General features: G+C 48.9%; 1 protein-coding gene across 1 annotated transcript in view; it reads left to right on the plus strand.

Annotated features, from left to right (window-relative positions):
* Positions 1 to 22: 22 nt before the first annotated feature.
* Positions 23 to 12,694, plus strand: part of pdcd11 (programmed cell death 11) — a 19,596-nt gene continuing 6,924 nt past the window's right edge. The window contains exons 1-25 of the mRNA XM_084440624.1: positions 23 to 87; positions 511 to 783; positions 942 to 1,106; positions 1,260 to 1,424; positions 1,554 to 1,671; positions 1,794 to 1,969; positions 2,105 to 2,206; positions 3,372 to 3,578; positions 4,767 to 4,891; positions 5,006 to 5,066; positions 5,285 to 5,431; positions 6,226 to 6,477; positions 6,693 to 6,818; positions 6,969 to 7,163; positions 7,333 to 7,503; positions 8,716 to 8,929; positions 9,299 to 9,451; positions 9,614 to 9,726; positions 9,840 to 10,354; positions 10,759 to 10,821; positions 10,899 to 10,995; positions 11,130 to 11,219; positions 11,314 to 11,416; positions 11,598 to 11,775; positions 12,605 to 12,661. Of these exons, the coding sequence (XP_084296750.1) occupies positions 532 to 783; positions 942 to 1,106; positions 1,260 to 1,424; positions 1,554 to 1,671; positions 1,794 to 1,969; positions 2,105 to 2,206; positions 3,372 to 3,578; positions 4,767 to 4,891; positions 5,006 to 5,066; positions 5,285 to 5,431; positions 6,226 to 6,477; positions 6,693 to 6,818; positions 6,969 to 7,163; positions 7,333 to 7,503; positions 8,716 to 8,929; positions 9,299 to 9,451; positions 9,614 to 9,726; positions 9,840 to 10,354; positions 10,759 to 10,821; positions 10,899 to 10,995; positions 11,130 to 11,219; positions 11,314 to 11,416; positions 11,598 to 11,775; positions 12,605 to 12,661 (3,845 nt within the window). The 5' untranslated portion in view covers positions 23 to 87; positions 511 to 531. The remainder of the gene's footprint in view (positions 88 to 510; positions 784 to 941; positions 1,107 to 1,259; positions 1,425 to 1,553; positions 1,672 to 1,793; positions 1,970 to 2,104; positions 2,207 to 3,371; positions 3,579 to 4,766; positions 4,892 to 5,005; positions 5,067 to 5,284; positions 5,432 to 6,225; positions 6,478 to 6,692; positions 6,819 to 6,968; positions 7,164 to 7,332; positions 7,504 to 8,715; positions 8,930 to 9,298; positions 9,452 to 9,613; positions 9,727 to 9,839; positions 10,355 to 10,758; positions 10,822 to 10,898; positions 10,996 to 11,129; positions 11,220 to 11,313; positions 11,417 to 11,597; positions 11,776 to 12,604; positions 12,662 to 12,694) is intronic.

Genomic DNA, 12,694 nt, shown 5'->3' on the forward strand with positions numbered 1-12,694 from the left:
CCACTCAAGTCCTGTTCCTGTCTGAAAACATGGCGTGCTAGTGATCAACACACGTGAGCTTGGACACCTTAGAACTGGATATTTACAGTAAGGATAAACTGTATGCTGATGTGTATTGTATTAATATAAAGCGATTTTCTAAAATATTGATTCTGTTTAAAGTATTGTTTCAGTGTTCTGTTTGGCTCATGTGCAAGTCTTAATGCTAGCTAGCCGGGTAGTGGATTGTGGCTAGCTAACTAGCCATCACACACATGCAGATGTTTGAGAGTTGTGTGGAAGGTAGTTGCAATACATGTTTGTATCTAGCTGGGTAGATATGGCATTACCTATGTGTTTGGGCTGCTGTCACTATCTCTATTTTGGCTATTATACACGGTCTAGCTTGACATGTCTTTTGTTTTGTCTTATCAAGTTACCTACACATGGATTCTCCCTTGTAGCTGGCTTGTGATGTGTCGTGTGTAATGTGTTGGCGCATTGTCACATTGTTGTGATTTGTTTTTATAGACAACTCAGTCAATATCAACCATGGCGTCAGTGGATGAGGACTTCCCTCGGGGAGGGACACTCAAGAAAACAGCGGAGAGCAAAGTTAAACCTGTGCAAGTCGAGCACACAGAGGCGGACAACCTGTTCCAGACACACGAGCCTGTAGAGACCAAGAAGAGGAAGGGAGCGAAGAAGGATGAAGGGAAGACGGTGGTCAAGAAGATGAAGAGGAGCAAAGAGGAGACTCTGAAGCTCAACGCAACACCCAACATAGAGATTTTACATCTGAAGGTAAGCTTCATGAACATCCGTTACCTAGTCGGAGTACTCTTGTCCGTTGTGTTTCTTTGTTCATTTGCTACATTCTGGAGGGTAACACGTGTTTTACCGACTAGGCCTAACACTTTTGGCAACCAAACATGACAGATCGTGTGTTGTGCTCCTCTCAGAATGTGAAGGTGGGCACCTTGCTGCTGGGTTGTGTGAAGGAGGTGACTGACTTAGGCGTGGTGGTCGGCCTGCCCAGCGGCCTTCACGGATACCTGGCCGTGTCCAACATCTCGGACTCCTACACCAAGCTCCTGGGTGCACAGCTGGACTCTGAAGATGCGGAGGTAAAAGGACAACAGTTTAAAACTGTTATTTTAGCTTCAAAACGTCATATTTTTGCTCATTCTCTGACTGGTTTCCTTAACGCATCGTCTTCTAATGTATTGCATTTTGCTTGGTCAGTCTCTAACAACAGGATTTTGTTCTTTACCCCACAGGAGGTCTTCTCCCTCCCTAATAGCCTCTTCAGCCCCGGGATGCTGCTCAGGTGTGAGGTTGCCAGGTTGGACAACTGCAAGGGAGGCACAGTCAGCATTCAGCTGTCCATCAACCCCAAGCAGGTCAACAAGGGTTTGAGTAGCGGGTCGCTGAAAGCTGGCATGGTAAGCGCACAGTTCTTATTAATATATGATATCTAGGTCTTTCTGTTTCTCGACCGAGGCTGTGATATGACTGCATTTGACAGTGCTGGGGGGACAGATTGACACACCTCCGTTCTGTCATTTCCCAAGGTCCTCAGCGGTTGTGTGGAGAGCGTTGAGGATCACGGCTATCTGGTTGACATCGGAGTCAGCGGGACCAAAGCCTTCCTTCCCAAGCAGGCAGCAACAGACAAAAGCAGCCCGAAAGGTATGTTGACATTTTCTATCAAATACATGCCAAGCTCCATTGAACATCGTCGTCTCCTGATCAGTGTTGGCACCATGGAAAGACACGCTATCATCTGCAAACGTGTCCGTTCTCTGATCCAGAGCTGACGGTGGGTCAGTACGCGACGTCCCTTCTGGAGGAGGTGAAGAACGACGGACGCGTGGTCCGTCTGTCCGTCAGCCCCCCGGCCGTGGCTCAGGCCTGCGCTGATGTCCAGCATGGCTGGACCCTCGGTAACCTGCTGCCCGGACTCATCGTCAAAGCCCAGATCAAAAAGGTACACTGACGTTATTGCAACATGGAGGAGTTACTGGAAAAATCTTACCTCGTAAGTCGTAGTAGCCGTATTTTACATCTACAGCCTGACACTAGTTGATGTTCTAACTCATCACGGTTGTTCCTGTGGCTTTAGGTGACCTCCCACGGTCTGATCGTGGAGTTCCTCTCCTCCTTCTCTGGCCTGGTGGACTTCCTGCACATGGAGGCAGCCGCCGGCTACAAGGAGGGTGACGAGGTGAGATGAAACAACCTTTGCGACGTCAGGTCCCACAAACTAGACCGTCATTGTCAAACTACACCTCTCTCACAAACAGGCAGGCGTACTGTGAGCTCCAGAGAGTTTGAGTCTAAAAATCTTTATTATACAACGGTTAGTTCAGGTTCTTGATTCTGATTGGCTGGAAGCTGTGTTAAAATACTTTGTAACACACACCTGGGACGGCATATCATTCCATTTTCAGTATTAATGCGCCTCCCATTTGATCCAATGCATTGTAGTTGTTGTTGTTGCTTGGCAACCCTTTTGTTAGGGGAACTATTTTGCTCGGCGGAATTGAGGGAATGATGCTTCGTTTTGAATAAATGTTAATATTTTACATTATTTTACACTAATAGCTGTATTAACCGTTGTATAAAAGCAATAAACCGCTCGAGGCCCTGTGTGATTTTATAACAGCTAGGGGGGTTTAGGCACTCCGCTTCACGCTGTAACAACGCCCCCTAGCTGTTATAAGATCACTATAACACACGGCCTCTCGTGGTTTATTGCTTAAATTTGCCCCAGACAGTCAACTACTTCCTGTGGAAGCATAGTTTTAAAATCGGTACACATGAAGTCAATTGTTAAATCAATTTAAAACCAAAAAAGTGTCTGTAAATCACTAATTCCCCATCTAAAGTAGAAGGTGGTATAGGTTAGCTGACCAGGGGTTTTCCTGCATAGAGGAATTTTTGGCGCCCCCCAAAGAGATGTTAGCCAGAGCCAAAGGAAAATCACCAGTGCCAAAATGATAAAAAATTGAGAATAAAAATAGCAATTCAAATCCTCTCCAAATGTGTTTGATAGCTTGTTTCAAGTGCAGCCCATCCCTCTTTCTTGCATTGTCCATGGTTTGGATCACTAGTAATCAAGATGATTAATAGACAGGTTTTGAGTAATCAAGATAATTAATACACAGGTTATCAGTATCTTAAACATCTTGGCTTCATATCCATTTTGTGTCATGTCGGGAGAATTCCTGCGATTGTGAAAAATGAGCTCAGTCAGAACGACCGTAAAGAATATAGGCCTATAAATGCTGGTGGGCTACTCGGCATAAAACAGGTTTCCTGCATCACCCCCCAAAGAGCCATTCTGAGCCAGGAAGAACCCTGCTGACGCCTGGTTTCCTCCCCCCCAGGTGAAGGCCTGCGTGCTGTACGTGGAGCCCTCCTCCCGCCTGGTGGGCCTGTCCTTGCGCCGCCACCTCCTGCAGCCGGGCGGCGCCCTGGAGCAGGCGAGCAGCGAGCGCGTGGGGGAGGTGCTGAAGAGCTGCACCATGACCTCCCTCCATCACATGTCCGGCGCCACCCTGGAGCTGCCCGACAAGACCCTGGCCTTCGCGCATGTGAGGTTTTTTATTAAGTTCCTGCTCCCAAATCAATTGGGGAGGCCCTTAGGCACTCGTAGAGATCTAAAGGGATTTGGTGCGAGGAGATGCGGTAATGGCTCCGATTTGTCGTCTGGTTGGAATCATCACTGTAGAGCAAGGGGAATCTCACGCTCCCCCAGAATTTGTTCACGGCGTCTCCTCCACTTTTAACAACATCCAACCTCATATCATAGCAGAGCATATCACATTTCACCTTTGACCTCTCCTTGGTGTGATGGATATCGGACTCTTGAGCGCCCGATGAGCGGCTGGCCTCCACTGGCTCTCCTCAGGGCTGTGTCTTATCCCCATTCCTGTATGAACAGTACTCTGACTGCCGGAGCCTGTATGAGAATAGGCGTGTTATAAAACACGCCGACGATTCTGTTGTCAGTCTGCTTAACAATGATGAGTCTGCACATGGGGAGGTTTTAGATGATTTTATTGACTGGTGTAAAACCTCTTACCTAAAGATTAATATTAGCAAAACGCAAAAAAAGGGTGTGCTGATTGATTTAAGATTTTTTTTTGTTTTGTTGTTGTTAATCACCTCTAATACCTTGGCACAGTCATTGACGACAAACAGCAAATCTTTATTGAATCAATTTTATCGTTTGTCCTGATCTGCCTCTTTATAGCTTTGTCCTGCACCTCAGTTTAAGATTCCCAGAGTCCCAGAGTCCCTGGGAGCTCCAGCGCTCACGGCTCCTTCAGCCCAGACGCAGTTTAAGTTTATTTATTTAAACAGGGACACGGCACATTAATCAATAATACAATAAATGAGTCCGATTTAGCCCCAATGGCTCATTTCCACCTGCTGTCCCTTGCCAGATGTTTAAAAGGCAACCTGTAAAAAACAGTTGCCGCCATTGACCATTAATTATAGTCCATCTTTTATTGTTATACTTTTTACTACTACTTGTTTTTTTGTTTTGTTTTTAACTCACAGACTTGTTGATTACAAACTTGTTTGTGTGGTGTTTTTTGTGCGTTTACAGTGTTGATGTTTTTAAGCTGCACCAGAATTGCCCTCCGGCAGCAATAAAGATTTATTGAATTGGTATTGAATTGTGATATAGCTGGTGAACTTGTGGCAGTCGTCTGAAGACGCATGTCCCCCCCTCACACATGTCCCCCCCTCACACATGCCCCCCCCCCTCACAGAGGAACCACATGAAGGAGCCTAAAGAGGCGTTCAACATGAACAGAGTCATGGTCAAGCTGGAGCACACCTGCAGGATCATCGAGTACAGCCCCATCGAACAGATGCCCCTGATCAGCCTGCGCAAGTAAGTGTGTGTGTGTGTGTGTGTGTGTGTGCACGCACGCGCGCGCGTGTGTGGGAAGGCAACATCTTCCTCATCTCTTCCATCTTGTAACCCCGTGGTGTGTCCATTCTCCAGGAGCACAATAGACGCACCTTTATTCCGATACCATGACCTCAAACCTGGACAAGTCGTTACGGTGAGAGACATCGGCTCGTATACTCGCGTCTCGGGAAAACGGGACAGACTAGACATGGTGTAACCCGCTTTCTCTCTCCCTCCCTCCCTCCCTCCCTCCCTCCCTCCCTCCCTCCCTCCCTCCCTCCCTCCCTCCCTCTCTCCCTCCCTCCCTCCCTCCCTCTCTCCCTCCCTCTCTCCCTCTCTCCCTCTCTCCCTCCCTCTCTCCCTCCCTCCCAGGGCACGGTGGCGTCTCTGAAGCCTTCTGGGATGACGGTGAAGCTCACAGACTACATCCAGGGCTGGGTCCCCAAGCTTCACCTCGCCGACATCGTCCTCAAGAACCCCGAGAAGAAGTTCACCGTGGGGATGAGGGTGAAGTGTCGGGTAAGAGGGCCGCCCAGCGGATGATGAATGAACTTATCACCGGGCGGATTACGTGGCGTCTCTGTGTTTGTGTGTTTTACAGCGTAGAAAAGCCTTGTTCTTCGTGTCTGGAATGTTGAAAGGCTAGCTCATTCCACACTACGTTTCTTTGTTTGGTCTGCCTGTCATAAAAAAATATGTATTAATAATAATAATAATTTAAAAAAAAATATATATATATATATATTAAACCTGTATTTAACCATATACTGTCTATAGCCTATATTCACGAGGGACTAGTATTATCTAGAGACCCCATGTGATTTCTATGCGTTTCAAGCAGCGCATTCACCTGGGACAAGCAGTCTGTATTTTACTTGAATTTACTGACATTATCTTCAGGTATAATAAAATTATTCAATGTAGCAGATCATTTAGATATAAAAAATCATTATTTTAAAAAGTTTCTGTGCTTCTGCAGCTGGCATTCAATAAATGAGTCGATCAATTGCAAAGTAGCTGCCGCTGGTCTCAGGCTTGTACCTGCGCTCTTAAGATGACAATTAGTGAGAAATTATTAGTGTGTGAGTTCTCACTCAATGAGTAGGTAATTTGCAGTCGGAACTTTTACTTTTTAATTACGTGACATTATTACGGCAGTTTCGCACTGGATTAAGATCGCCGACGACCTCCGCAATTATTACAAATGACTATCGGCGCCCAGGTGATGCTGATCACGTGCGAATAGGGTGACACACACAAACCGCGTGACACGTGACAAACGGCGTCGCCGCGTCCTGCACGTCTGTCCTCAGGTGCTGGTGGTGGAGCCCCAGCAGAGGAAGCTGACCCTGACCAGGAAGAAGACCCTGGTGGAGTCCACCCTCCCGCTGTTAGTGAGCCACGCCGACGCCCGCCGCGGCCGCGTCTCCCACGGGGTCATCGTCTGCATCAAGGACTTCGGCTGCATCGTCAGCTTCTACGGCGACGTCACCGGGCTGGTGCCCGTCCACGAGCTCAGCTCCGAGCTGGCCATCGTCCCCCAGAGCATGTTCTACGTCGGACAGGTGAGGGGGGGGCAGAACCATACGACCGCCGCGAGCTGACCTCACTGGATGTGGTCATATCAGCCATCTTTTATTCTTAATATACTTGCCCATGCATACACGACTGTGGAAGACTGGTTGGTCTCGAATTCCGAGACAAAATGTCCGACTCGGCACCACCACTCCTGTTTTTACAAGCAATTCTGACAGCCGCTCGGTTGCTCCTCTCTGCTCAGGTGGTGAAGACTAAGGTGCTGAACTATGACCCCGAGAGGAAGAAGCTGCTGCTGTCCTTCAAGGACGTCGTAGAGCGAGACGCTGAGGCACCAACCAATCAGCTGTTTGACTTCGAAATTGGGAAGGTAATTCTCTCTCTCTCTCTCTCTCTCTTTCTCTCTTTCTCTCTTTCTCTCTTTCTCTCTCTCTCTCTCTCCACCCTCACTCATTGAATTGTCTCCCCTTAAAATTAACCTGATATGTCCGTTCTGTTCCGTTCCCGTGTCCCTGTGTAGAAGGTGGAGGCCAAGGTGTTGAGCAAGATCTCCGGCGGCCTGAAGGTGGCCATCCTCCCGGAGGAGACCCACGCCCTGCTGCCCGCGTGGCACCTCTCCGACCACATCTCCAACTGCCCCCTCCTGTGGGAGGCCCTGCAGGAGGGCGACGCCATCTCCAACCTGGTCTGTCTCAGCAAGAACAAGCAGGACATCGTATCCTTTCTACACTCAATACCTCACATTGAGATGGTCTCCAGCTTCCATAGCACTGTTGGAGTGATATAATCACTGTTGCTATTTATTTATCCTTTATTTAGATGGCATTACAAGTGTCTGTCTGTGTCAGCACCACCAGCTTTCCCTTAACCCCCGCCGTGCTCAGACCCTGACCAAGAAGCCGGTGTTGAGGTGCGCCCTGGAGCAGGGGCTTGTTACCAGGGAGTTCTCTGACCTCCAGATAGGCATGCAGCTGGTTGGCTGGATCAAGACGGTCATGCCCTACGGAGTGTTCGTGGAGTTCCCCTCCGGCCTGGTGGGACTGGCCCCCAAGGCGGTGAGTCAGTGGGGAGTTAGTTGACTGAGTCACTGTGGAATTAGTTGACTGAGTCAATTGGGAGTTAGTTGACTGAGTCACTGGGGAATTAGTTGACTGAGTCAATTGGGAGTTAGTTGAGTGAGTCAGTGGGGAGTTAGTTGACTGAGTCAATGGGGAGTTAGTTGACTGAGTCACTGGGGAATTAGTTGACTGAGTCGATTGGGAGTTAGTTGAGTGAGTCAGTGGGGAGTTAGTTGACTGAGTCAATGGGGAGTTAGTTGACTGAGTCACTGGGGAATTAGTTGACTGAGTCGATTGGGAGTTAGTTGACTGAGTCAGTGGGGAGTTAGTTGACTGAGTCAGTGGGGATTTAGTTGACTGAGTCAGTGGGGAGTTAGTTGACTGAGTCAGTGGGGAGTTAGATGACTGAGTCAGTGGGGAGTTAGTTGACTGAGTCACTGGGGAGTTAGTTGACTGAGTCAGTGGGGAGTTAGTTGACTGAGTCAGTGGGGAGTTAGTTGACTGAGTCAGTGGGGAGTTAGTTGACTGAGTCACTGAGGAGTTAGTTGAGTGAGTCAGTGGGGAGTAAGTTGATTGAGTCAGGGGGAGTTAGTTGACTGAGTCAATTGGGGGTTAGTTGACTGAGTCAATTGGGAGTTAGTTGACTGAGTCAGTGCAGTTAGTTGACTGAGTCAGTGGGGAGTTAGTTGACTGAGTCAGTGCAGTTAGTTGACTGAGTCAGTGGGGAGTTAGTTGACTGAGTCAGTGGGGAGTTAGTTGACTGAGTCAGTGGGGAGTTAGTTGACTGAGTCACTGGGGAGTTAGTTGACTGAGTCAGTGGGGAGTTAGTTGACTGAGTCAGTGGGGAGTTAGTTGACTGAGTTAATTGGGAGTTAGTTGACTGAGTCAGTGCAGTTAGTTGACTGAGTCAGTGGGGAGTTAGTTGACTGAGTCAGTGGGGAGTTAGTTGACTTGAGTCAGTGCAGTTAGTTGACTGAGTCAGTGGGGAGTTAGTTGACTGAGTCAGTGGGGAGTTAGTTGACTGAGTCAGAGTACCGCTCATGGAGTTTCATAGAAACGCATGTAGTGCGAAGATAATGTTACGGAGTACTCCTCAGCCTTCTGCAGGGTTCCATTTGAAACATTTTAGATGGATCTGTTGCTTTATTTTTGTTAATTTTTTAATTTTTAATTTTCTCGTGTGACTCACTCCTCTCCTTACTCCTCCAGGCGATGAGTGACAAGTTCATCAGCGACACAAAGGGTCTGTTCGAGCCGGGCCAGACGGTGGCGGCAAAGGTCATCAACCTGGACGAGGACAAACGCCGCTTCGTGGTCAGCCTCAAGGCGTCGGAGGTCGTGACCCCCGGGGGCGACGCCCAGGCCAGGCTGGCCCAGGGTCTGCTGGAGAGGAGGGCCGTGGCCGACATGATGGCCAACAGAGGTGTGTGTGTGTAGGGGCAGAGAGAGAGGGAGAGAAAATGTGTGTGTAAGTGGAGAGAGAGACCGTCTGTGTGCGTGTGTATGGGTGTGTGTAAGGGGAGAGAGCCAGATGGACTGTGGGTGTGTGTTTGGGGAGAGAGGGAGACAATGTGTGTGTTGCCTTACCAGGCGTCTGGTTCATCTCAAGGTTTATGAGGATTTCAGATCCTGTCAACATCGGTAATTCAATGAAAACTGAGCTGAAACTCAAGTGATTCAATAGTGTCTGCTGCACACTATGTAACTCCCTCTCTCTCTCTCTCTCTCTCTCTCCCTCCCTCTCTCTCCCTACCTCCTCTCTCTCCCTCCCCCTCAATCCCTCTGTCCTCAGATGACTCCGAGGTTCATCAGCAGCTCTCAGTGTTGACCGTGGGTCAGAAGGTCAAGCTGACGGTGGACGAGGTGAAAGAGGACGAGAGTGTCGGCCTCAAGTCCGACGAGCTGAAGGGATCCACCATACTGGCCACGAAGCAGCACTGCATCGGTGAGGATGTTTACACAAACACAGGCTTTGTTTTTCCCCTTTGTAGCAGTGGTTTTTATAGAAAATGTAATGTTAAATGGCTTTCAATGTGTTTATTGTCCTCTCCTCTTGGTAAAGAATATGTACATAAATGTGTGTGTGTGTGTTTGTGTTTGTCCTTAGGTGTGGAGGTGACCCCTGGACAGAAGGTCAACGCGGTTGTCCTCCATGTTGACCCTTTGACCGCCAAGGTCCACGTGTCCCTCCTGGCCAAGCTGGTGGTTAAGAAGAAATCAGTGAGTGTCCACCATTGGATGATATAAAAAGATAGTGTATAGGGAAAAATCAATGGTGGATAATAGGTTTGATGTGTGTGTGTGTGTGTATCTGACTCTTTGTGTTCTCCCAGCTGGAAGAAGGGTCAAGATACACCGCGACGGTGCAGCACGCCGACCGAGACTTTGCCGTGATCTCATTGGGCGACACCGCTCAGCTGACGGTCATCCAGACCACCAACCACCTCAACGACACGTTCCGCTACGACTCTGAGAAACTGAGCCCGGGGAACACCCTGACGGTCGTCATGACCGAGCCCAGCTGCGAAGACCTAGACGGGCTCCCCCTGGTGGCATGGGACCGCCACGCCACGCCCAAGCGCGAGAGGAAGACCTCGGACGCCACCGGCAAGGGCGGGCCGCCATCGAAGGCCGGGGAGTACCGCTACGGCGACGTGGTCAAGGGCACGGTGAAGACCATCAAGCCCACGTGCGTGCTGGTGGCGCTGGAGGGCGGGGCGACCGGGAGCGTGCACGTGTCGGAGGTGCAGGAGGTGGTGTGCATGGGCACATTCCCCACGTCCTACCTGAAGATCGGCGCCGAAGTCACGGCCCGGGTCATCGGAGGGCGCGAGGCCTGCAGTCACAGGTGAACGCCGCGCTCCTGCTTCTGAGTCGACGCTTCAATAAACGTGTTATTTTGAACCAAGATTTATGAAAGTAAAGTAAAGTAAGCCATGAGAACCAATGGTTCCCGAGACTAGTAGCCCATAGGGGCAGGAGCCCATCTCCTGTTTCTGTAGCGTGAGGCAGCTTGATGTATAAGTACACCCCCTGGACATGACGCTAGTATGTTGCAGGGATTTACCCCCAATCCAACCCTTGATGCTGAGTGCCAAGCAGGACGATATCGGGTATCATTTTTAACAGTCTTTGTTATGACTCGGTCGGGGATGGAGCCTCACGACCTTCCAATCTCCGAGCGGACACTCAAACCACAAGGCCACTGAGCTGGAGATTTATTGAAACAAGATGTTTATTTTCTTCCCTTAGGTTCCTTCCTTTCTCGCACCCCAAATTCACTTGCTCCATTCCTGAGCTCACACTTCTGCCAAGGTAAGAAATGGAAAAAATAGGACCGTCGTTGTTGTTACAGTAGTCGCTTTGTTTCTGACGTAGTCCTCTGCTCACAGTAAGCTGAACAAGGACGCCATTCTGGAGCCCTTCAAGATGAAAGACAAGTTGAAGAGTTACATGGTCGGGGAGGATGTCATATGTTTTGTGTCAAAGGTAAGTTTGGAAGCAAGCGGTGGCACAAAGAGTGAAATCTTCATTGTGAACCGATTCTCTAACGTGTGTGTGTGTGTGTGTGTGTGTGTGTGTGTGTGTGCGTGCGTGCGTGTGCGTGTGTGTTACTTACTCAGTACAACGCAGGGATGAAGAGTTTGGAGGTCACCACCAGTCCTTCTTTGACAGGGACTGTAGAACTGCTGGATATTATCACTGACCCTAAAGTAAGTATACCATATGGTCAACGTAAACTAATTGTCTGTTTGTGAGAAAAATACATATCAGTAGTTCAATAAAACCGTCATGTTCTTTTTCTAGGATGCCAAACACCCAGAGAAGCTGTTCAAACTGGGCCAGGCGGTCAGTGCCAAAGTAGTAGAAGTCAGTTCCAAACCTGTACGCTTCTGCCTGTCTCTCACTGGTACGTAGCAGTAACTAACTACACCTTCGATACCATGTTATCTCACTCAACTGACAGTTTTTAGTAAATAGTGTTCAGTTAACTATCTTCAGAGTCTCAATTTATGTGAGCAAAGTAAGAAAGGGGATAAAGAACTTTGAATATTAAACTGCTGCTCACTCAATTGGTGAATTCTCTTCAGGTGTGCCCAAGCTGGAGGAGGGCAGCGTGACCTTGGGGACGGTGCAGAACATCCAGCCACACCTGGGCCTGCTCGTCAAGCTGCCGCTGGGCGCCATGGGTACTGTTGGCCTGGTGGACCTGGCGGACTCGTACAAGCTTAACCCTCTGGAGTCCTACAAGAAAGGCCAGCTCATCAAGTCAGTGGCTCACTTTAGATCCAGGCTACAGGCTAGGCTAAAGGCTAACTGAGGCTAAAGGCTAAGTCAGGCTATAGGCTAACTCAAGCTGAAGGCTAACTCAGGATATAGGCTAACTCAAGCTATGGCTAACTCAAGCTAAATGCTAACTCAAGCTGAAGGCTAAGCCAGGCTAAAGGCTAACTCAGTCTTTAGCTAAAGACTAAAGTTACCCCAGGCCTAATCTAAACCAGACCTAGCCTAATTTGTTTGCCATCTAGTTTTGTCAACATAGCTTACTAGGAATATGCGCCATGCCCGAAGCAATTTCCTACTATGTTGAAAAACTACATGGCAATAAATGAATTCTGTTTCTGATCATAAAGAAGCACAGGACCGAGTGTAACGTGGTTAGAATAAACTAGCCAGCTAGCTAACGGCAACAGCCACTGGGTTAGGTTAGCTGAACAGCCAACAGGTGGCTAGGTTAGCTGAGCATTAGCTAGCCTGCTCTGATTCCTCTAGACTCTGCTCTGTGCTGCGTGTGCATGCGGAGGGGCAGATCACACACACTTGTTTGAGTTTGATGACTGGGCGCTGATATGCGAAAATGAACTAAATAGGTAAAACGACAGTGGTGGCAGAAAACAAGTGGGTGGTGTTAAAAGTAATGACTATTGTCACGTCTCTCTCTCTGTCTCTCTCTGTCTCTCTCTCTGTCTCTCTCTCTGTCTCTCTCTCTCCCTCTCTCTCTCTTTCTCTCTCTGTCTCTCTCTCTCTGTCTCTCTCTCTCTCTCTCTCTCTCTCTCTCTGTCTCTCTCTCTGTCTCTCTCTCTCTCTCTCTCTCCAGGTGCATTGTTGTCGGGGAGGAAAATGGCAAGTGGCAGCTGTCTCTGCGCCCCTCAAGGTATGATAACATTACGCTCACACTGACAAATCA

This window comes from Borostomias antarcticus (genome assembly GCF_949987555.1).
Source record: "Borostomias antarcticus genome assembly, chromosome: 7".
NCBI lineage: Eukaryota > Metazoa > Chordata > Actinopteri > Stomiiformes > Stomiidae > Borostomias > Borostomias antarcticus.